The sequence below is a fragment of the Syngnathus floridae genome, unplaced genomic scaffold (genome assembly GCF_059516105.1).
Source record: "Syngnathus floridae isolate MCC-2025c unplaced genomic scaffold, RoL_Sflo_1.0 HiC_scaffold_47, whole genome shotgun sequence".
NCBI classification, from domain to species: Eukaryota; Metazoa; Chordata; class Actinopteri; order Syngnathiformes; family Syngnathidae; genus Syngnathus; species Syngnathus floridae.
The window spans coordinates 360,639-386,756 of record NW_028284076.1 but is presented as its reverse complement, the minus strand read 5'-3'; the positions used below and the strand labels follow the sequence as shown (position 1 = coordinate 386,756).

The 26,118-nt window shown below is 44.9% G+C and overlaps 1 protein-coding gene and 1 long non-coding RNA gene across 4 annotated transcripts; both read left to right on the top strand.

Annotated features, from left to right (window-relative positions):
- Positions 1-2,559: 2,559 nt before the first annotated feature.
- LOC148378403 (janus kinase and microtubule-interacting protein 3-like) lies at positions 2,560-9,300 on the top strand. Of its 3 annotated transcripts, XM_088367931.1 has the most exons (3): positions 2,560-2,718; positions 8,793-8,855; positions 8,942-9,300. In XM_088367931.1, exons 1-3 carry the CDS (start codon positions 2,593-2,595, stop codon positions 9,065-9,067), a joined length of 315 nt encoding a protein of 104 aa, XP_088224057.1. In that variant the 5' UTR covers positions 2,560-2,592; the 3' UTR covers positions 9,068-9,300. The 3 variants fall into 3 exon arrangements, 1 of the variants encoding a protein (XP_088224057.1); XR_015855924.1 differs by lacking the exons at positions 8,793-8,855; positions 8,942-9,300 and adding an exon at positions 5,501-5,672; XR_015855923.1 differs by lacking the exons at positions 8,793-8,855; positions 8,942-9,300 and adding an exon at positions 2,801-3,415.
- LOC148378404 (uncharacterized) lies at positions 7,805-8,780 on the top strand. Its single transcript, XR_015855925.1, has 3 exons — positions 7,805-7,871; positions 8,008-8,112; positions 8,257-8,780. It is a non-coding gene; the product is annotated as an uncharacterized LOC148378404 (long non-coding RNA).
- Positions 9,301-26,118: the final 16,818 nt, after the last annotated feature.

Sequence of the window (26,118 nt, the reverse complement as noted above, 5' to 3'; positions counted from 1 at the left end):
ATCCTGCACTGAACAACACCATCCCGCACTGAACAACACCATGCCGCATTGAACAAGACCATGCCGCACTGAACAACACCATCCTGCACTGAACAACACCATGCCGCACTGAACAACACCATGCCGCACTGAACAACACCATGCCGCAATGAACAACAATATGCCGCACTGAACAACATTATGCCGCACTAAACAACATTATGTCGCACTGAACAACACCATGCCGCACTGAACAACACCATGCTGCACTGAACAACATTATGCCGCACTGAACAACACGATCCCGCATTGAACAACACCATCCCGCAGTGAACAACACCATGCCGCATTGAACAACACCATGCCGCACTGAACAACACCATGCTGCACTGAACAACATTATGCTGCACTGAACAACACGATCCTGCATTGAACAACACCATGCCGCACTGAACAACACCATCCTGCACTGAACAACACCTTTCCACACTGAACAACACCATGCCGCACTGAACAACATTATGCCGCACTGAACAACACCATGCCGCACTGAACAACACCATGCCGCACTGAACAACACCATGCCGCACTGAACAACACCATGCCGCAATGAACAACACCATCCCGCACTGAACAACACCATGCCGCATTGAACAACACCATGCCGCACTGAACAACACCATCCCGCACTGAACAACACCACCCCGCACTGAACAACACGATCCCGCATTGAACAACACCATCCCGGACTGAACAACACCATGCCGCACTGAACAACACCATTCCGCACTGAACAACACCATGCCGCACTGAACAACACCATGCCGCACTGAACAACACCATGCCGCACTGAACAACACCATGCCGCACTGAACAACATTATGCCGCACTGAACAACACCATGCCGCACTGAACAACACCATCCCGCACTGAACAACACCATGCCGCATTGAACAACACCGTGCCGCACTGAACAACACCATCCTGCACTGAACAACACCATCCCGCACTGAACAACACCATGCCGCACTGAACAACATTATGGCGCACTGAACAACATTATGCCGCACTGAACAACACCATGCCGCACTGAACAACACCATGCCGCACTGAACAACACCATGCCGCACTGAACAACATTATGCCGCACTGAACAACATTATGCCGCACTGAACAACACCATGCCGCACTGAACAACACCATGCCGCACTGAACAACACCATGCCGCACTGAACAACACGACGTCGCACTGAACAACACGACGCCGCACAGAACAACACGACGCCGCACAGAATAACACAATACCGCACAGAACAACACAATACCGCACAAACAGTTTTAGATAATATTACGTCGCAGTCATGTGACGCGGACATGACGTCAATAGGCGGAACTCACGGCAAAATTATAATCCGTGGGCGTGGCTTGCAACAGGAAGTAGGAAAGCGGCAGTTCTGGCAAACAAGACACAGCTGTTAGTAACACGATGACTAACAAGGCAAATATTTTTGTTTTCAGCTTGCAACTTGACCGTCTAGAGCGTACAAGGTAATTACAACTGTTTTTTTTTAGCCCTGAAAAGCGAGGGAGTGTGGCGTTTGGGAGGAATGTCGAACTCGGCGTCTGCTTCCAGCCACAGACGCCAAATTTCGACGATTATTTCGACTGGTCAACGGTTGTAAATTATTGCGTTGACTAAAAACTTTATTTAACTCTACTCTTAACTTTGCCGTTTCAGATATGCGGGTATTACACCGCGGAAATGACGTCAATAGGCTGAACTCTCGCCAAAATTCAAATCTGTGGGCGCAATGGCCTTGAGCGAGACACCGGATACAAACACGACGATTATCAACAGAAATATCTTTATTTTCCGCTTGCAAGTGGACCGTCTAGAGCGTACACGGTAAGTACAACTCATTGTGTTTAAAAAGATTTACGTTTGTGTAGTTTGCGTTGCGTTGTATCTGTGAATGTTGGTTGAGGCTAAATGTTAATGTTTAATTTCATTCCTTTAGGTTCCACGGTGTTTGTTGGCTGTATGTTTTCCACTGCAAGAAGAGGCTCGTATCATTGACCAGCAGGAGCTACAATGGTGAGTACCCCTTTCGTCTTCCATTTATGTTAAACACTTCCTATTTCATGTCTAACAGTACTCGATTTAACAAATAACCATAAATAAATACAGTGTGGGCAGTCACGTTAACATATGTGATTATCCTGCCTAATATGTTTATCACAAATATGTCACTAATCACTAATATGTTTATTTGTTTATCACAACACCTTTGGACCTTCAGCAATCGATTATTTACCTTCATCTACATAGAGACAGAACGATGGTGTCTTAAACATCTCATTCATTTCACCAAATAACTTCACGCAGGTGGATAACGGCCGTCTCGGTCACGCTATGTTGCGTGATGCAGTTTTGAAGAACCAAATGCATTTATTCAATGAATAAGTCAAGCTAGTTCTATGTTTATGATGTTGTAAGTTACGGTACCGATTGAAGTTGAGTTCGAAGCCAGTGGAAAACAGCGCTGCGTTTGTGCTCTCCAGGTACAAATGTTGTGATCTCTGACTGACGACCGGGCGAGACTCGAGTAAGAGATGTCCAAACGAGCTCCGGCAGGGCGGGCCAAGGCGGAGCGAACGGACGCCCTTCAGGCCGCCAATGACGAGCTGAGAACCAAACTGATGGACGTCCAGTTAGAACTTCAGCAGGAGAAGAACAAGGTGAAAACCTCAACAGACAGACACTGCCTGCCTCCCTGCCTGCCTCCCTGCCTGCCTCCCTGCCTGCCTCCCTCCCTCCCAGTTTTCCCGATGTAGATTAGACATGCGTGTGCCATGACTGTGTCAGCCTACATCAACAAATGCACCGAGGACGTCAGCACCACTAAGAATATCATCACCCGGGGCAACCAACGACCCTGGATGACTGAGGAGGTACGTCAAACGCTACGAGCGCGGAACTCTGCCTTCAAGTCTGGCGACAAGGAGACACTGAGGACAGCGAGAGCCAACTTGAACCGTGCCATCAGGATAGCGAAGCGAGACCGCAGTCGAAAATTTCAGGATCGTTTCCACGACGTCAAAAACATCAGGAGTATGTGGCAAGGCATACGGGCGATTACAGACTACAACTCACCCTCCCCCCCCCCCGGTGGGTGTAGTTGATGCTGACTTTCTAAATGGTCTAAATAACTTCTTTGGGAGGTTCGAGGCACTAAACGGCACTCCAGCAGTTAAAACTGTCCCCCATCAGGAAGAGGAGGTACTCTGCCTTGACTCCGCCGATGTGTTGAAGACCCTGAGGAGAGTCAACCCCTGTAAGGCCCCTGGCCCCGACAACATTCCTGGGCGTGTGTTCAGGGAATGTGCAAGTCATCTGGCTGGGGTCATCACAGACATTTTTAACACCTCGCTGGGCCAAGCCACAGTGCCGGCGTGCTTTAAGACTGCCTCCATCATTCCGGTGCCGAAGAAACCTCAAATCACCTCATTTAATGATTACCGGCCTGTTGCACTGACTCCGGTTATGATGAAGTGCTTCGAAAGGCTGCTTAAAGGTCACATCGTTTCCAGACTCCCCCTATTATTTGACCCGTTCCAGTTTGCCGACCGGCAAAACCGCTCCACTCAGGACGCCATCTCCTCCGTTCTTCACCTGAGCCTGGCTCACCTGGAGGAGAAGAACACCCATGTGCGGAGGCTGTTCCTGGACTTCAGCTCAGCGTTTAACACCATCATCCCACAGCATCTGGTAGGAAAATTGGAACACCTGGGCTTCAACACCCCCCTTCGCAACTGGCTGCTAGACTTCCTCACCAACAGACCTCAGTCAGTCCGGGTCGGACAGAACACCTCTGATGTCATCACCCTCAGCACAGGCTCCCTTCAGGGCTGCGTCCTGAGCCCCCTGCTGTGCACCCTGATGACACACGACTGCGTCCTCAGGTTCACCACCAATCACATCGTGAAGTCAGCAGACGACACAACGGTGGTGGGGCTCATCAGAGACAACAACGACCTGGACTACAGAGAGGAGGTGGAGCAGCTGGTGGGCTGGTGCAGAGAAAACAGCCTGATCCTGAATGAGGAGAAGATGAAGGAGATCATCGTCGACTTCAGGAAAAAACAGCCTCACCACGCTCCACTGATCATCAACAGCTCAGCTGTGGAGGTGGTCAGCACCACCAAATTCCTGGGGGTCCACATCACAGAAGACCTCACCTGGACTATGAACACTACGGCACTGGTCAAGAGGGCACAGAAGCGCTTGTACTTCCTGCGGAGGATGAGGAGAGCCCACCTGCCCCCACCCATCATGAGGACGTTCTACAGGAGCACCATAGAGAGCATTCTGACAAGCTGTCTCTCTGTGTGGTGTGGAGGCTGCACCGCCTCCGATTGGAAGAACGTGAGGAGAGTGGTGAGGACAGCAGAGAGGATCATAGGGGCTCCTCTTCCCTCCATTCAGGACATTTCATCTCAGCGCTGCATGTCCCGTGCCCGTAACATCATCAATGACCCATCACACCCCCACCATGGACTGTTCTCCCTGCTGCCCTCTGGGAAGAGGTTTGCAGCATCCGCTGCAGGTCCACCAGGTTCTGCAACAGCTTTTTCCCTGCTGTCATCAGACTGTTGAACACTAGAACTGTTGAGCTCTAAACTGAACTCTGCATCACACATTCACAGAACTGTACTTTATGACACTACGGACCTCTATCTTGCACTATCTCGCACTACCAACTTTACTGAACTTGTATAAACCCTTTAAATAGAAGTTTAATACATGGTTTAGCATTCCTCTGCACACTCTTGAATACTGTTTTGCCTACTTGCACTATTGCATAATTATCACTGCTGCACTTTATACTTATTTTTAATATATATATATATATATATATATATATATATATATAGTATATATGTATATATATATATTTTCATAGGATATGTTACTTCTATTCAACTGCAATATCACTACTTTGTTGTAAGACGTATGCAACGGAATTTCGTTTTGTATGCACCATGTGCAGACAAGATGACAATAAAGTTTGTCTAAGTCTAAGTCATGTCAGGTCAGCTGTCTGGAGAGAGAGAGAAGTCAGGACCTGCGGGCGGAGCACCACCGTGCCACCGCCGCCATGACGGAACTCAAAAGCAAACTCCATGAGGAGAAGCAGAAAGAGTTAGCCATTACCAGGGAGACATTACTGCGGCAGCATGAAATGGAGCTGATGAGAGTGATCAAAATCAAAGATGGAGAGATCCAGCGACTGAATGCCTTGGTCCTCAGCCTGAGGGACGGCTCCATGGACAAGGTGATCCGCTCTATCCGTGTCTGACTATCCGCACGCCACGTCGGGCTTCGATGCGGCCGCTACCGTATTGTGTAGCTTGTCCCCAGTAAGCGTCGCGGCGCTCCGTTGCGGTCTCAACGGCCCGGTGTGGCGCAATGTCTGCTCAGGTGAGGAGGGGGGGCGCTTTGCTGGCGGAGGTGGAGGAGACGCGGCGGTGTCGGGAGACCGAGCGGTGTCGCCTCCACCAGGAGCGCGGAAGAAGCCCTGGCAGCGGCCCAGCAGGCCTGGCAGTCCCGAGCGGCCGAGCTCCGATCGGCTCATCACCAGCATCGGGAGGAGCTGAGCCGAACCAAGAGAGACTGCGAGAGGGAGATCCGCCGACTGGTAGGACTGATCAGATGCGCGGTGCGTGGCTATGTTCCCAATTTCGTTGTATACCTGCAGTGCAATGACACCTAAGGCATTCTATTCTATTCTATTTCACAAGAAGAAAATGTCCGGTTGCTCGCTTCGCTTTTGTCACAGCAAAGGTGTTCTAGTCGATTCAAGAAAAAAATTGGCCGGTTGCTCTCTTTGTTTTTGTCACAATTCTGGCAAATGAGTTTGCCCGCCTGCCTGAGCGCTCCCCGTTTGTACATCCAGACGGATGAGATCAAGCTGAAAGACAGAGCGGTTAGTGTTTTGGATGAAGCCCTGGGGCCGGCCACGTCCACCGCCTTCAGCTGCAGACTCAGGCTGCCGAGCAGCAGATCGCTGCCCTGAGGGATTCCCAAAGGGCGGGCCTAAACTACCCTGGAAGTGGGGTCAACGCCGCTACTAGCAATCCTCTTCATTGCGTAAGCCACCTCATCACACACTTGCAGTACGCATGACTTAGTTCGTTGCTGGAGGAAGGTAGCACAAAAACAGTTTTGAACTTTGAACGAGTGCTTGTGTGTGTGTGTTGCGGGGCGTTTTCAGTCTCAGGAGGATCGGGACACGCGACGGTTTCATCTGAAAATCGCTGAGCTCAGCGCAGTCATCAGGAAACTGGAGGATCGAAACGCCCTGCTTTCTGAAGAGCGCAATGAACTGGTAATTTATTGACGGCACGCTTGAAGGTTTGCGCTACGTTTGATGCGCGCCATCCAGCGAGGCACCCATTGCGCTTGCTTATTAGTTGAGCGGCGCGGCGAGTCGGTTGCCTGGTAGATGTCTTTTATTGGGAGCCAAAGCCACGATTCCGTTCAAACCGATGCAAAAGGAATGGATACGTTCTGGCCCGCGTGTTGTGCGTCTTTCACATCCCGCACTTCATGCTTGCAGCTAAAGCGACTGAGAGAAACAGAAAGCCAGTTTCTGCCACTCCTGTACAAAAACAAACGCCTGAGCAGGAAGAATGAAGAACTCTCGCTGGTGCTGTGTCGCCTTGAAAACAAAGTGCGCTTTGTCACCCAGGAGAACGAGGAGATGGCAAGCTTGGTAAGTCGACGCGGACAACGGCGGCGTGCCAACAGAGTCCACTGCATTTGTGTTCCACAGAGAAGGCCTAGTTCGCTCAATGACCTGGACCGCGGTTGCGGCCAGCAGGACGGTGAAATGGAGTTCCTTCAAGTTGTGGAGCAGCGGCACATCATCGACGACTTGTCCAAGGTCTTCAGGCAGGCGACTCGGTGCACGTACGGCAGCGCCGCGCTCGCTCGCTGTCGCCAGGAAACCTTTTCCGTCCAAAGCTTGGCCGGCGGCCGCCATCCAAAAAATTGGCCCCTTAAATTCCGACCTTTCAAGCAGGAGCATTGTGCGCACGCGTTTGAACACGCTTTAGACTTGTTTTGCCGTTTTCAGCAGCTCAAAGCTCCCGTTTTGTCAGCGCCTTTGCCACTCGCTGTGCGCTGAAAACGACGGACTTGCCCGGCTGCTCAGCCCGTCAACCATGAGCCGCGAGCGCGACGTCATTGTCCGTAGGCAGCTAGTGGCAAAATGCACCCTGTTAGAGTTGCGCTCGCTCCAACTTATTTTGCAAGAACCACACGGGAGACAAGTAAGTTCTTTTGGACACCTGCAGGTGGAGAGTCCATCCGTTGTACGAATGAAGTCTGACTCTCGGCTCCTGCACGAGCATTTTAATTAAGAGAAACAGGGTGGGTGTAAGAGTGGATTGAATAGAGGAAGCCCTTGACCTCTAGTCAAAACATAGCAAGGGGTGTTTTACGACTTTGTGTAGGAAGGGATAAGCGATAGGGATAAATAAGGGATAAATAATATTATTTATTACAGGTCGCAGTCAAAGTCAAAGCAACACAATGATACGATAAAGATAATCTGGAAAACCCTGACACACCCTGTAGTTGTCACTTTTGGAAAAGACGAGCGTCCCTCCAATCATCGCCGGTGACGTGTTTTTCAGGCTCTGGAGACAGGAGCTCATGTCAGAAATGTCATTGTGAGTCGCGTTTGTTTCTGCGCCGGAGCCGTTCGTTCCCTTTGCATCCAAAGAATCTCAAAGGCGGATTATTTGTGTCGACAGGAGAGAGATTTGCTGCTACGATACCGACGTCGAGAATCTCTGAGGAGGAACAAAGCGTGAGGTCCTGCAAGGTGAGTCTGTTTGTTTGCGGCTGCTTGGTGTTGCGCAAGATGAAATGGCCTTTTTCTCGCTATCGTTCCTCTCGTCGATTCATCGTGAGGTGTCGCTTCAGTTTGTTCAGAGAGATGTTTGCTTCCGCGCCCGCAGGTCATCGAAACATTTTACGGCTACGACGAAGACGTGTTGGTGGACTCGGACGGATCGTCCTTGTCTTTTCACACCGACAGAACCCCCGACACGGAACCCGAAGAGGTAGCCCGCCATTTCTGCCAGCGTATTGACACCAAACATTCCTCTTCAGCCTGGAATCGGACTCGTCTTTGCGTCGCGGGTGCTTTGTCGCCGGTCTGACTGATTCTGGTACTAGTGCTGTGTTGCATTGGTGTGTGCATGAAGAGGCGGAGCTTCGCTACCGCCAGCTGACGCAAGAATATCAAGCGCTGCAACGAGCCTACGCTCTGCTAGCCCAGACCAGCGAAAGGGGACTACGACGCCGAGAAGGAGATCAAGGTGGCGCCCCTTCCCGCAACCCCCGGCCGGGTCGCAGCCTCCCCGTTCTCACCCAGCCTCGGGTGTTCTCTGGTCTGAAAGGAGGAGGAGGAGCCTCCCTCCTCCTCCTTTCAGACCAGAGAAAAGCTGATGGTAGAAATGGGTCACTATCAAAGCAGAGTAGCAGATCTGGAGTCAGCGCTGAAGCAACAAGGACAGGTAAGCTCATCAATGAGCACACCTTTTTCTCAGACAAAATAGCTACATTCTTCAGTCACTCATCCGTCTGGCATTACTGGACCAACCCCCCCCCCCCCCCCCCCCCCCCGAACGTGGCTGGGAAAATGCGGAGAAAAGCAAATGTCATTTTCCAGTCAACCAAAGAATTTGTGGATGAAAATGACACAACATTCCAAAGCTGTCCACGCGTTTGTCTCTTCTAGAATGTCAAGTGGGTGGAGGAGAAGCAGCTGCTGCGTCAGAGCAATCAGCAGTTGGCCGAAAAGGTGACGGAAAGAAAGGCGCTGGGCGGAGTCGCTTGGCGTCACACCTGTCGGGAAGCCCCGCAGATGAGGTCTGACTGTCTTTTCAGGTCAGGCGGATGGAGGCGGAAGAAGCGCGTCTGAAAGAGCACATCCAGGATATCCGAGACCAAAACGAACTGCTTGAGTTCCGCATCCTGGAGCTGGAGGTGGGAAGACTCGCACAAGCGTGTTGAGGCCAGAGATGTGACGGACGGACGGACGGACGGACGGACGGATGCATGCCTCTGCCTTTCAGGAGAGGGAGTGGCGCTCCCCCGTCTTGAAGTTTCTGCAAGTCCGTTTCCCAGACGGCCTCAGCCCTTTGCAGATCTACTGCGAGGCCGAGGGCGTGAGCGTACGTAAGGCGTCCCTCGCAACCCTAACCTTAACCCGAGGTCCCAGAACACCTTACATTGCTCCTTGCGCCTTTCCCCCGGACATCGTCATCAGTGATCTGATGAAGAAGCTGGACATCCTGGGCTATAACGCCGTAAGTGTATGTCGAACTCCTTATGTTCGCACTCCACGAGACTCGGCGGCTCAAATGTGACTTTTGGAAGGCTTTGCGCTGAAAGAAGCTTGTTGACGCTGTGCCTTTGGGCTCTTGCAGAATCTCACCAACGAGGAGCAGGTGGTCGTGATTCACGCCAGGACCCTTCTCACCCTAGCCGAGAAGGTAACGCGCACGTCCACGCACGCTCTCGCATTCTGCTTATGTGACAGCAGCCTTTCCTCAGTGGTTAGAATACATCAAAGTGACCAAGTCAGCACTTCAACAGAAGATGTTGGACATTGAAAGTGAGAAGGTAGACAGACACGCGACATCAGCCAAGGGGAACTCCGGCAATGTGCCCCAACAATTCTGACCTTGAGCTGTGCTAGGATATGTTCTGCAAGCAGAAGGGCTACCTGGATGAAGAGTTGGACTTCAGGAAGTGTTCCATGGACCAGGCTCATAAGGTAAGCCGCCCTCAAATCTCCCGCCGGACCACTGATGGACGAGGATTGCGGCCCAGAGGATCCTGGAGCTGGAGGCCATGTTGTACGAGGCGCTACCGCAGCGGGACTGCCCCGCCACGGACGGCGAAAAAGCCAGCCACGCTGGCGTGAATGACGTGCTGACGGCGGATCAGAGAGAAGAGCTTAGGAGCGCCGTGGACCAATGGAAGCGAGCCCTGATGTGCGAGTTGAGGGAGCGCGACGCTTGCATCCTCCAAGAGAGAATGGATCTGCTGCACAGCGCGCAACAGGTAAGGGCCCAAAGCCAGCCCGGCACTTACTTGCACGCTTACTGGCTTTTGAATGCCACTTTCCATTTGTCCGTCCTAGAGGAACAAAGAGCTGAAAGAATTCATCGAAGCTCAGAAGAGACAAATCAAACAATTGGAGGAGAAGTTTCTGTTTCTCTTTCTATTCTTCTCCTTGGCCTTCATTCTGTGGCCCTAACACCAGCTGGTGAGTGAGCTCCAGCGGCACCGCACTCGACACCTCCGATACACTGCCAGCCGGTCTCAGACGTTGGCAGACGCTCCGATGCCAACGTATACCCCCCGCCACGGTGACAGAGGCACCGCGTCACACCGGCGCTCATCCAATCAGAAGGCAGGAAAAGCAAATTCACATGCAGGGCACTTTTGAACCAGAAGAGAGCGCCACAAAAAACGGTTGTTGCCCCAAACGCGCACTAAAAAGGGTCAGAATAACAAGAGTCCCACTGGCCAGCCGGGGCCACCCGTCCAGCTGTTTCTTCAGGGGGGAAAAAAATTGGAGTCACCGGTGAGTACATTTTGCATTTAGCTCTGCTTTTCTGCTTCTGTCTTCAAGTGTGTGGCATCCTGCGATCAAAGAGTCAGCCAACCCCAAAGCGGTTGACCTCAACGTCCCACCACCATGCCTACCAGAGCAGGTGACGTGATGCTTTGGACATCCTTCCGTCTCAGATGCCCAAAAGTACTCTTTGCCACATCTGCGGCAATACGGTGTCTTTTCAAAGGTGCAAATAAATCCAGCGTGGGCGGAACACGCACGTCTTCGGTTTTTCCCGCTTTGTTTGTGTGACAGCTGTTGTGAAAATTTTATACAAATAAAGTTGTATAGTACAGGTTTGGCCAAGCCGCAACTCCCGAACCGCATGCGGCTCTTTTATGTTCATATCAACATTTGTGTGTGTGTGTGTGTGTGTGTGTGTGGGGGGGGGGTTGTGCGTGTTGGCTTCACTTGAGTTCAATTTGGTATTTTGGTCAAAAGCGCATGTGGTGAAATTCCACAAAGTAGGATGGGCAAACACATTTCTTTAAACTATGAGTGTCAATTGGGCTCTCGAAATGGCAGGGAAAAGATGCACAGCAAAACGAAAATACGTAGATGAACACAGGACGTTTTAATCAGAGTGGGAAAGTTTCTATTTTTTGTTGAACGTGATGGCAAACCATTCTGCCTGATATGTCAGACCTCAGCGCATTTCAAAGATTCAAATCTTCAGCGCCATGCACTTCAGCTCACTCCATGCTAACATTGATCAGGCGTCGAACCCGCATCATCATGCTTAAGAGGTGGCCATGCTAACCAGTGCGCCATTATGTCAACGCATAATAACTAAGTCTACTGGTCAAAACAGCGGTTACTATATGACGTCGCTACGTCGTGGTCACGTGACGCAGACAAGACGTCAATGGACGTGGGCAGAGTTAACTTGTTTAAAAGGGAGTAGGCAGAAGAAATATTTAATTTATTTAAATCTATTTTGAGTGCACACCATTATGCCAATGCATAACAACTGTAAATCTACTAAACAAAACAGCGGTTGCTATATGACATCTGCCACGTCGTGGTCACGTGACATACGTGACGTCGATGGGCGTAACTTTCGCCGGAATTCAAATCCGCGGGGAGAGTTAACTTGTTTAAAAGAGAGTGGGCAGAAGAATTATTTAATTTATTTAAATCTATTTGGTGTGTGCGCCATTATGTCAATGCATAACAACTGTAAGTCTACTAAACAAAACAGCGGTTGCTATTTGACGTCTGCCACGTCGTGGTCACGTGACGCGGACGTGACGTCGACGCCTACTTTACATCCCACCGATCACAGGACTCCTCGGCTGCATAACCGTGCCCCCTTCCCAACCAATCGGATTTGCTATACGCGAAAACGACGCCAATGGAAAGAGCTTCCGCCCAAATTTAAATCCGTGGGCGTGGCTCGCAGCAGGAAGTAGGAAAATGGCGGCGATGTTGACAAAGACACAGCGGATGGTAACATACGACTAACAAGAGAAATATTTTTATTTTCTGCTTGCAACTGGACCGTCCAGAGCGTACACGGTAAGTACAACTCATCGTTTTTAAAAAGAAGTACTTTTGTTGCCCTGAAAAGCGAGTGAGCGTGGCGTTTGTGGGGGACGTCGAATTTCGACGATTCTTTCTGGTCAACGGTTGTAAATGATTGTGTTGATTAAAAAAGAAAACTTGATGTAACTCTACTTTTAACTGCCGTTTCAGATAGATTTGGAATTGCATCACATCCAATTTTGCCTAGAGCGTACACGGTAAGTAACACTCGTTGTGTTTAAGGAGATTTACGTTTGTAATAGCAGAAGTGTAGCCGCGTTGCGTTGTACGTGTGAATGTTGGTCCGGGCGAAATGTTAATGTTTAATTTCATTCCTTTAGGTTCCACGGTGTTTGTTGGCTGCAAGTTTTCCACTGCAAGAAGAGGCTCATATCATTGACCAGGAGCGAGCTACAATGGTGAGTAGCCATAACATTTATGTTAAACACTTCCTATTTCATGTCTAACAGTACTTGATTTAACAAATAACCATAAATAAATACAGTGTGGGCACTGAAGTTAACATATGTGATTATACTGCCTAATCTGTCACCGAGTAGATTGTTGCAAAGTAATATAAGATCCAAAGTTGTAATTCAGAATAGTTTTCAAAAGAAGGCCATTAGAATTATATACAAGTCTGATTACCCCGAACAAGCTATTAATTAAATCACAAATTCTTCAATTCAAAGATTTGGTAGATTATCAGACAAATAATGTCTAACAGTAATTGATTTAACACATCACGATAAGTAGATTGAGTGTGGGCACTCTCAAGTTAACATATGTGATTATACTGCCTAATCTGTTACAGAGTATGTTGTTGCCAAGTAATGTAGAATAGATCCAAAGTAGTAATCCAGAATAGTTTTGAAGAGGCCATTAGAATGATAAACAAATCTGATTACCTTGAACATAATAACAAGCTAAGTGTTTAATATGTCCTATGAAGTCAAAATTGGGCACCATCATGTGGTGAAATTTGGAATTGCATCACATCCAATTTTGCCTGGGAACAAACAGATTACATAAATCTTAGTTTTGAATAAGCCACTCCTTCTCAAACAAGTAAACTCTGCCCATTTTGCGCAGTAGATGTTCTGTTAATATCTAGTATTTATACAAAGTCATAATTTAAATTGCTTTCAACCTTCATTCATCGGTTCAACCAACATTACTCGCTCTTCTTACCAACTTGTATTGATTTAACTAAGCGTTTAATACTTCCTATCAGGTCTCAAATCGAGATTTGGCAAAATACAATTTCAGCAAATCCAATTTTGCCAGGGAACAAAAATAGATTAAATAAACTAAATAAGTCCTCTTCCCATTAAATAAATCAGAAAAGTCTGTCTTGTAACCAGTCCTCTTCAAACAAGTAAAGTCTGCCCATTTTGTGCCGTAGATTTTGTGTCTATGCCTAGTATTTAAACAAAATCATAATTTAAACGACTTCTTTCCTTCATTCACTTTGGAAATTTGGAATTGCAGCAAATCGAATTTTGGCAGGGAACAAAAATAGATCAATTAAACTAAATAAGTCTTCTTCCCATTAAATAAATTAAAAAAGTCTGTCTTGTAACCAGTCCTTTTCAAACAAGTAAAGTCTGCCCATTTTGTGCCGTCGATTTTGTGTTAATGCCTAGTATTTATACAAAATCATAATTTAAAGGACTTCATTCCTTCATTCACTTTGGAAATTTGGAATTGCAGCACATCAAATTTTGCCTGGGAAGAAAAGTAGATTAAATAAATTTAATAAGTCTTACTACTTCCCATTAAATAAATTAAATACGTCTTACTTGTTCCCACTCCTTTTCAAAACAGTAGTTTAAAACGAGGGCCCTTCACTCAATCTTTAACCTCAACCCCGCACGTTGTGTTGTATCTGTGAATGTTGGTTGTGGCCAAATGATAGTTTTCTTTCATTCGTTTAGGTTCCAAGAAAACTTGATGTAACTCTACTTTTAACTGCCGTTTCAGATAAGCGGGTATTACGTCGCAGTCAAATGCCGCGGATATGACGTAATTGCCCGAACCTCCGCCAAAATTCAAATCTGTTGGCGCGATGGCCGTGAGCCACTGAGCAGCGACGATTATCAACAGAAATATCTTTATTTTCTGCTTGCAACTGGACCGTCTAGAGCGTACACGGTAAGTAACACTCATTGTGTTTAAGGAGATTTACGTTTGTAATAGCAGAAGTGTAGCCGCGTTGCGTTGTACGTGTGAAAATTGGTCGAGGCGAAATGTTAATGTTTAATTTCATTCCTTTAGGTTCCACGGTGTTTGTTGGCTGCAAGTTTTCCACTGCAAGAAGAGGCTCGTATCATTGACCAGGAGCGAGCTACAATGGTGAGTAGCCATAACATTTATGTTAAACACTTCCTATTTCATGTCTAACAGTACTTGATTTAACAAATAACCATAAATAAATACAGTGTGGGCACTGAAGTTAACATATGTGATTATACTGCCTAATCTGTCACGGAGTAGATTGTTGCAAAGTAATATAAGATCCAAAGTTGTAATTCAGAATAGTTTTCAAAAGAAGGCCATTAGAATTATATACAAGTCTGATTACCCTGAACAAGCTATTAATTAAATCACAAATTCTTCAATTCAAAGATTTGGTAGATTATCAGACAAATAATGTCTAACAGTAATTGATTTAACACATCACGATAAGTAGATTGAGTGTGGGCACTCTCAAGTTAACATATGTGATTATACTGCCTAATCTGTTACAGAGTATGTTGTTGCCAAGTAATGTAGAATAGATCCAAAGTAGTAATCCAGAATAGTTTTGAAGAGGCCATTAGAATGATAAACAAATCTGATTACCTTGAACATAATAACAAGCTAAGTGTTTAATATGTCCTATGAAGTCAAAATTGGGCACCATCATGTGGTGAAATTTGGAATTGCATCACATCCAATTTTGCCTGGGAACAAACAGATTACATAAATCTTAGTTTTGAATAAGCCACTCCTTCTCAAACAAGTAAACTCTGCCCATTTTGCGCAGTAGATGTTCTGTTAATATCTAGTATTTATACAAAGTCATAATTTAAATTGCTTTCAACCTTCATTCATCGGTTCAACCAACATTACTCGCTCTTATTACCAACTTGTATTGATTTAACTAAGCGTTTAATACTTCCTATCAGGTCTCAAATCGAGATTTGGCAAAATACAATTTCAGCAAATCCAATTTTGCCAGGGAACAAAAATAGATTAAATAAACTAAATAAGTCCTCTTCCCATTAAATAAATCAGAAAAGTCTGTCTTGTAACCAGTCCTCTTCAAACAAGTAAAGTCTGCCCATTTTGTGCCGTAGATTTTGTGTCTATGCCTAGTATTTAAACAAAATCATAATTTAAACGACTTCTTTCCTTCATTCACTTTGGAAATTTGGAATTGCAGCAAATCGAATTTTGGCAGGGAACAAAAATAGATCAATTAAACTAAATAAGTCTTCTTCCCATTAAATAAATTAAAAAAGTCTGTCTTGTAACCAGTCCTTTTCAAACAAGTAAAGTCTGCCCATTTTGTGCCGTCGATTTTGTGTTAATGCCTAGTATTTATACAAAATCATAATTTAAAGGACTTCATTCCTTCATTCACTTTGGAAATTTGGAATTGCAGCACATCAAATTTTGCCTGGGAAGAAAAGTAGATTAAATAAATTTAATAAGTCTTACTACTTCCCATTAAATAAATTAAATACGTCTTACTTGTTCCCACTCCTTTTCAAAACAGTAGTTTAAAACGAGGGCCCTTCACTCAATCTTTAACCCCAACCCCGCACGTTGTGTTGTATCTGTGAATGTTGGTTGTGGCCAAATGATAGTTTTCTTTCATTCGTTTAGGTTCCAAGAAAACTTGATGTAACTCTACTTTTAACTGCCGTTTCAGATAAGCGGGTATTACGTCGCAGTCATGTGCCGTGGATATGACGTAATTGCCCGAACCTCCGCCAAAATTCAAATCTGTTGGCGCGATGGCCGTGAGCCACTGAGCAGCGACGATTATCAACAGAAATATCTTTATTTTCTGCTTGCAACTGGACCGTCTAGAGCGTACACGGTAAGTAACACTCATTGTGTTTAAGGAGATTTACGTTTGTAATAGCAGAAGTGTAGCCGCGTTGCGTTGTACGTGTGAAAATTGGTCGAGGCGAAATGTTAATGTTTAATTTCATTCCTTTAGGTTCCACGGTGTTTGTTGGCTGCAAGTTTTCCACTGCAAGAAGAGGCTCGTATCATTGACCAGGAGCGAGCTACAATGGTGAGTAGCCATAACATTTATGTTAAACACTTCCTATTTCATGTCTAACTGTACTTGATTTAACAAATAACCATAAATAAATACAGTGTGGGCACTGAAGTTAACATATGTGATTATACTGCCTAATCTGTCACGGAGTAGATTGTTGCAAAGTAATATAAGATCCAAAGTTGTAATTCAGAATAGTTTTCAAAAGAAGGCCATTAGAATTATATACAAGTCTGATTACCCTTAACATAACAACAAGCTATTAATTAAATCACAAATTCTTCAATTCAAAGATTTGGTAGATTATCAGACAAATAATGTCTAACAGTAATTGATTTAACACATCACGATAAGTAGATTGAGTGTGGGCACTCTCAAGTTAACAGATATGATTATACTGCCTAATCTGTTACAGAGTATGTTGTTGCCAAGTAATGTAGAATAGATCCAAAGTAGTAATCCAGAATAGTTTTGAAGAGGCCATTAGAATAATAAACAAATCTGATTACCTTGAACATAATAACAAGCTAAGTGTTTAATATGTCCTATGAAGTCAAAATTGGGCACCATCATGTGGTGAAATTTGGAATTGCATCACATCCAATTTTGCCTGGGAACAAACAGATTAAATAAATCTTAGTTTTGAATAAGCCACTCCTTCTCAAACAAGTAAACTCTGCCCATTTCGCGCAGTAGATGTTCTGTTAATATCTAGTATTTATACAAAGTCATAATTTAAATTGCTTTCAACCTTCATTCATCGGTTCAACCAACATTACTCGCTCTTATTACCAACTTGTATTGATTTAACTAAGCGTTTAATACTTCCTATCAGGTCTCAAGGCAAGATTTGGCAAAATACAATTTCAGCAAATCCAATTTTGCCAGGGAACAAAAATAGATTAAATAAACTAAATAAGTCTTCTTCCCATTAAATAAATCAGAAAAGTCTGTCTTGTAACCAGTCCTCTTCAAACAAGTAAAGTCTGCCCATTTTGTGCCGTAGATTTTGTGTCTATGCCTAGTATTTAAACAAAATCATAATTTAAACGACTTCTTTCCTTCATTCACTTTGGAAATTTGGAATTGCAGCAAATCGAATTTTGCCAGGGAACAAAAATAGATCAATTAAACTAAATAAGTCTTCTTCCCATTAAATAAATTAAAAAAGTCTGTCTTGTAACCAGTCCTTTTCAAACAAGTAAAGTCTGCCCATTTTGTGCCGTCGATTTTGTGTTAATGCCTAGTATTTATACAAAATCATAATTTAAAGGACTTCATTCCTTCATTCACTTTGGAAATTTGGAATTGCAGCACATCAAATTTTGCCTGGGAAGAAAAGTAGATTAAATAAATTTAATAAGTCTTACTACTTCCCATTAAATAAATTAAATACGTCTTACTTGTTCCCACTCCTTTTCAAAACAGTAGTTTAAAACGAGGGCCCTTCACTCAATCTTTAACCTCAACCCCGCACGTTGTGTTGTATCTGTGAATGTTGGTTGTGGCCATATGATAGTTTTCTTTCATTCGTTTAGGTTCCAAGAAAACTTGATGTAACTCTACTTTTAACTGCCGTTTCAGATAAGCGGGTATTACGTCGCAGTCAAATGCCGCGGATATGACGTAATTGCCCGAACCTCCGCCAAAATTCAAATCTGTTGGCGCGATGGCCGTGAGCCACTGAGCAGCGACGATTATCAACAGAAATATCTTTATTTTCTGCTTGCAACTGGACCGTCTAGAGCGTACACGGTAAGTAACACTCATTGTGTTTAAGGAGATTTACGTTTGTAATAGCAGAAGTGTAGCCGCGTTGCGTTGTACGTGTGAAAATTGGTCGAGGCGAAATGTTAATGTTTAATTTCATTCCTTTAGGTTCCACGGTGTTTGTTGGCTGCAAGTTTTCCACTGCAAGAAGAGGCTCGTATCATTGACCAGGAGCGAGCTACAATGGTGAGTAGCCATAACATTTATGTTAAACACTTCCTATTTCATGTCTAACAGTACTTGATTTAACAAATAACCATAAATAAATACAGTGTGGGCACTGAAGTTAACATATGTGATTATACTGCCTAATCTGTCACGGAGTAGATTGTTGCAAAGTAATATAAGATCCAAAGTTGTAATTCAGAATAGTTTTCAAAAGAAGGCCATTAGAATTATATACAAGTCTGATTACCCTGAACAAGCTATTAATTAAATCACAAATTCTTCAATTCAAAGATTTGGTAGATTATCAGACAAATAATGTCTAACAGTAATTGATTTAACACATCACGATAAGTAGATTGAGTGTGGGCACTCTCAAGTTAACATATGTGATTATACTGCCTAATCTGTTACAGAGTATGTTGTTGCCAAGTAATGTAGAATAGATCCAAAGTAGTAATCCAGAATAGTTTTGAAGAGGCCATTAGAATGATAAACAAATCTGATTACCTTGAACATAATAACAAGCTAAGTGTTTAATATGTCCTATGAAGTCAAAATTGGGCACCATCATGTGGTGAAATTTGGAATTGCATCACATCCAATTTTGCCTGGGAACAAACAGATTACATAAATCTTAGTTTTGAATAAGCCACTCCTTCTCAAACAAGTAAACTCTGCCCATTTTGCGCAGTAGATGTTCTGTTAATATCTAGTATTTATACAAAGTCATAATTTAAATTGCTTTCAACCTTCATTCATCGGTTCAACCAACATTACTCGCTCTTATTACCAACTTGTATTGATTTAACTAAGCGTTTAATACTTCCTATCAGGTCTCAAATCGAGATTTGGCAAAATACAATTTCAGCAAATCCAATTTTGCCAGGGAACAAAAATAGATTAAATAAACTAAATAAGTCCTCTTCCCATTAAATAAATCAGAAAAGTCTGTCTTGTAACCAGTCCTCTTCAAACAAGTAAAGTCTGCCCATTTTGTGCCGTAGATTTTGTGTCTATGCCTAGTATTTAAACAAAATCATAATTTAAACGACTTCTTTCCTTCATTCACTTTGGAAATTTGGAATTGCAGCAAATCGAATTTTGGCAGGGAACAAAAATAGATCAATTAAACTAAATAAGTCTTCTTCCCATTAAATAAATTAAAAAAGTCTGTCTTGTAACCAGTCCTTTTCAAACAAGTAAAGTCTGCCCATTTTGTGCCGTCGATTTTGTGTTAATGCCTAGTATTTATACAAAATCATAATTTAAAGGACTTCATTCCTTCATTCACTTTGGAAATTTGGAATTGCAGCACATCAAATTTTGCCTGGGAAGAAAAGTAGATTAAATAAATTTAATAAGTCTTACTACTTCCCATTAAATAAATTAAATACGTCTTACTTGTTCCCACTCCTTTTCAAAACAGTAGTTTAAAACGAGGGCCCTTCACTCAATCTTTAACCCCAACCCCGCACGTTGTGTTGTATCTGTGAATGTTGGTTGTGGCCAAATGATAGTTTTCTTTCATTCGTTTAGGTTCCAAGAAAACTTGATGTAACTCTACTTTTAACTGCCGTTTCAGATAAGCGGGTATTACGTCGCAGTCATGTGCCGTGGATATGACGTAATTGCCCGAACCTCCGCCAAAATTCAAATCTGTTGGCGCGATGGCCGTGAGCCACTGAGCAGCGACGATTATCAACAGAAATATCTTTATTTTCTGCTTGCAACTGGACCGTCTAGAGCGTACACGGTAAGTAACACTCATTGTGTTTAAGGAGATTTACGTTTGTAATAGCAGAAGTGTAGCCGCGTTGCGTTGTACGTGTGAAAATTGGTCGAGGCGAAATGTTAATGTTTAATTTCATTCCTTTAGGTTCCACGGTGTTTGTTGGCTGCAAGTTTTCCACTGCAAGAAGAGGCTCGTATCATTGACCAGGAGCGAGCTACAATGGTGAGTAGCCATAACATTTATGTTAAACACTTCCTATTTCATGTCTAACTGTACTTGATTTAACAAATAACCATAAATAAATACAGTGTGGGCACTGAAGTTAACATATGTGATTATACTGCCTAATCTGTCACGGAGTAGATTGTTGCAAAGTAATATAAGATCCAAAGTTGTAATTCAGAATAGTTTTCAAAAGAAGGCCATTAGAATTATATACAAGTCTGATTACCCTTAACATAACAACAAGCTATTAATTAAATCACAAATTCTTCAATTCAAAGATTTGGTAGATTATCAGACAAATAATGTCTAACAGTAATTGATTTAACACATCACGATAAGTAGATTGAGTGTGGGCACTCTCAAGTTAACAGATATGATTATACTGCCTAATCTGTTACAGAGTATGTTGTTGCCAAGTAATGTAGAATAGATCCAAAGTAGTAATCCAGAATAGTTTTGAAGAGGCCATTAGAATAATAAACAAATCTGATTACCTTGAACATAATAACAAGCTAAGTGTTTAATATGTCCTATGAAGTCAAAATTGGGCACCATCATGTGGTGAAATTTGGAATTGCATCACATCCAATTTTGCCTGGGAACAAACAGATTAAATAAATCTTAGTTTTGAATAAGCCACTCCTTCTCAAACAAGTAAACTCTGCCCATTTCGCGCAGTAGATGTTCTGTTAATATCTAGTATTTATACAAAGTCATAATTTAAATTGCTTTCAACCTTCATTCATCGGTTCAACCAACATTACTCGCTCTTATTACCAACTTGTATTGATTTAACTAAGCGTTTAATACTTCCTATCAGGTCTCAAGGCAAGATTTGGCAAAATACAATTTCAGCAAATCCAATTTTGCCAGGGAACAAAAATAGATTAAATAAACTAAATAAGTCTTCTTCCCATTAAATAAATCAGAAAAGTCTGTCTTGTAACCAGTCCTCTTCAAACAAGTAAAGTCTGCCCATTTTGTGCCGTAGATTTTGTGTCTATGCCTAGTATTTAAACAAAATCATAATTTAAACGACTTCTTTCCTTCATTCACTTTGGAAATTTGGAATTGCAGCAAATCGAATTTTGCCAGGGAACAAAAATAGATCAATTAAACTAAATAAGTCTTCTTCCCATTAAATAAATTAAAAAAGTCTGTCTTGTAACCAGTCCTTTTCAAACAAGTAAAGTCTGCCCATTTTGTGCCGTCGATTTTGTGTTAATGCCTAGTATTTATACAAAATCATAATTTAAAGGACTTCATTCCTTCATTCACTTTGGAGATTTGGAATTGCAGCACATCAAATTTTGCCTGGGAAGAAAAGTAGATTAAATAAATTTAATAAGTCTTACTACTTCCCATTAAATAAATTAAATACGTCTTACTTGTTCCCACTCCTTTACAAAAAAGTAGTTTAAAACGAGGTCCCTTCACTCAACCTTTAACCCTATTTATTCACCTTCTAGGCTAAGTGTTAAAGGCTAAGTGTTAAAGGCTAAGTGTTAAAGGCTAAGTGTTAGAGGCTAAGTGCCAGAGGCTAGGCGCCAGAGGCGAGTTTTTGTGGGCTGAAGTTTTAGTGGGGTTAGTGTGAATACAATCCAAAAGAATACAACAGAATACAATACAATAGAATATAATACATAGATTAAATTCAATAGCTCTTACTACTTCCCATTAAATAAATTAAATACGTCTTACTTGTTCCCAATCCTTTTCAAAAAAGTAGTTTAAAACGAGGGCCCTTCACTCAACCTTTAACCTCAACCCCGCACGTCACATTGTGTTGTATCTGTGAATGTTGGTTGTGGCCAAATGATAGTTTTCTTTCATTCGTTTAGGTTCCACGGTGTTTGTTGGCTATGTTTTCCACTGTCAGAAGGATGAAAATACAAAGTACAACGCTTGGACGTGGGCGAAGACGTCACCGGTGAGTCCTTCCTTCCTATTTATTTACCTTCTAGATGCTAGAGGCTAAGTGTTAGAGGCTAAGTGTTAGAGGCTAAGTGTTAAACACAATACGAACAACACAACGATACTGCACTGAACAACACGATACCGCACTGAGAAACACGATACCGCACTGAACAACACGATACCGCACTGAACAACACCATGCCGCACTGAACACCATGCCACACTGAACAACACCATCCCGCACTGAACAACACCATGCCGCACTAAACAACACCATGCCGCACTGAACAACACCATGCCTCACTGAACGACACCATGCCGCACTGAAAGACACCATGCCGCACTGAACGACACCATGCCGCACTGAAAGACACCATCCCGCACTGAACACCATGCCGCACTGAACAACACCATCCTGCACTGAACAACACCATCCCGCACTGAACAACACCATGCCGCACTGAACAACATTATGCCGCACTGAACATTATGCCGCACTGAACAACACCATGCCGCACTGAACAACACCATGCCGCACTGAACAACACCATGCCGCACTGAACAACACCATGCCGCACTGAACAACACCATGCCGCACTGAACAACATTATGCCGCACTGAACAACACCATGCCGCACTGAACAACACCATCCTGCACTGAACAACACCATTCCGCATTGAACACCATGCCGCACTGAACAACACCATCCCGCACTGAACAACACCATCCCGCACTGAACAACACCATGCCGCACTGAACAACATTATGCCGCACTGAACAACATTATGCCGCACTGAACAACACCATGCCGCACTGAACAACACCATGCCGCACTGAACAACACCATGCCGCACTGAACAACATTATAACGCACTGAACAACACCATCCCGCACTGAACAACACCATGCCGCACTAAACAACATTATGCCGCACTGAACAACATTATGCCGAAATGAACAACACCATGCCGCACTGAACAACACCATGCCGCACTGAACAACACCATCCTGCACTGAACAACACCATCCCGCACTGAACAACACCATGCCGCACTGAACAACACCATGCCGCACTGAACAACACCATGCCGCAATGAACAACACCATCCCGCACTGAACAACATTATGCCGCACTGAACAACATTATGCCGCACTGAACAACATTATGCCGCACTGAACAACACCATGCCGCACTGAACAACACCATCCTGCACTGAACAACACCATCCCGCACTGAACAACACCATGCCGCACTGAACAACATTATGGCGCACTGAACAACATTATGCCGCACTGAACAACACCATGCCGCACTGAACAACACCATGCCGCACTGAACAACACCATGCCGCAATGAACAACACCATCCCGCACTGAACAACACCATGCCGCACTGAGCAACACCATGCCGCACTGAACAACACCATCCTGCACTGAACAACACCATGCCGCACTGAACAAAACCATTCCGCACTGAACAACACCATGCCGCACTGAACAACATTACGCCGCACTGAACAACACCATGCCGCACTGAACAACACCATGCCGCACTGAACAACACCATGCTGCACTGAACAACATTATGCTGCAATGAACAACACGATCCTGCATTGAACAACACCATGCCGCACTGAACAACACCATCCTGCACTGAACAACACCATCCTGCACTGAACAACACCACCCCGCACTGAACAACACGATCCCGCATTGAACACCATCCCGCACTGAACAACACCATGCCGCACTGAACAACACCATTCCGCACTGCACAACACCATGCCGCACTGAACAACACCATGCCGCACTGAACAACACCATGCCGCACTGAACAACACCATGCCGCACTGAACAACATTATGCCGCACTGAACAACACCATGCCGCACTGAACAACACCATCCCGCACTGAACAACACCATGCCGCATTGAACAACACCATGCCGCACTGAACAACACCATCCTGCACTGAACAACACCATCCCGCACTAAACAACACCATGCCGCACTGAACAACATTATGGCGCACTGGACAACATTATGCCGCACTGAACAACACCATGCCGCACTGAACAACACCATGCCGCACTGAACAACACCATGCCGCACTGAACAACACCATGCCGCACTGAACAACATTATGCCGCACTGAACAACACCATGCCGCACTGAACAACACCATGCCGCACTGAACAACACGATCCCGCATTGAACAACACCATCCTGCACTGAACAACACCATGCCGCACTGAACAACACCATGCCGCACTGAACAACACCATTCCGCACTGAACAACACCATGCCGCACTGAACGACACCATCCTGCACTGAACAACACCATCCCGCACTGAACAACACCATGCCGCATTAAACAACACCATGCCGCACTGAACAACACCATCCTGCACTGAACAACACCATGCCGCACTGAACAACACCATGCCGCACTGAACAACACCATGCCGCACTGAACAACATTATGCCGCACTGAACAACATTATGCCGCACTAAACAACATTATGTCGCACTGAACAACACCATGCCGCACTGAACAACACCATGCTGCACTGAACAACATTATGCCGCACTGAACAACACGATCCCGCATTGAACAACACCATCCCGCAGTGAACAACACCATGCCGCATTGAACAACACCATGCCGCACTGAACAACACCATGCTGCACTGAACAACATTATGCTGCACTGAACAACACGATCCTGCATTGAACAACACCATGCCGCACTGAACAACACCATCCTGCACTGAACAACACCATGCCGCACTGAACAACACCATGCCGCACTGAACAACATTATGCCGCACTGAAAAACACCATGCCGCACTGAACAACACCATCCCGCACTGAACAACACCATGCCGCATTGAACAACACCATGCCGCACTGAACAACACCATGCTGCACTGAACAACATTATGCTGCACTGAACAACACGATCCTGCATTGAACAACACCATGCCGCACTGAACAACACCATCCTGCACTGAACAACACCATCCTGCACTGAACAACACCACCCCGCACTGAACAACACGATCCCGCATTGAACAACACCATCCCGCACTGAACAACACCATGCCGCACTGAACAACACCATTCCGCACTGAACAACACCATGCCGCACTGAACAACACCATGCCGCACTGAACAACACCATGCCGCACTGAACAACACCATGCCGCACTGAACAACATTATGCCGCACTGAACAACACCATGCCGCACTGAACAACACCATCCCGCACTGAACAACACCATGCCGCATTGAACAACACCATGCCGCACTGAACAACACCATCCTGCACTGAACAACACCATCCCGCACTAAACAACACCATGCCGCACTGAACAACATTATGGCGCACTGGACAACATTATGCCGCACTGAACAACACCATGCCGCACTGAACAACACCATGCCGCACTGAACAACACCATGCCGCACTGAACAACACCATGCCGCACTGAACAACATTATGCCGCACTGAACAACACCATGCCGCACTGAACAACACCATGCCGCACTGAACAACACGATCCCGCATTGAACAACACCATCCTGCACTGAACAACACCATGCCGCACTGAACAACACCATGCCGCACTGAACAACACCATTCCGCACTGAACAACACCATGCCGCACTGAACAACACCATCCTGCACTGAACAACACCATCCCGCACTGAACAACACCATGCCGCATTGAACAACACCATGCCGCACTGAACAACACCATCCTGCACTGAACAACACCATGCCGCACTGAACAACACCATGCCGCACTGAACAACACCA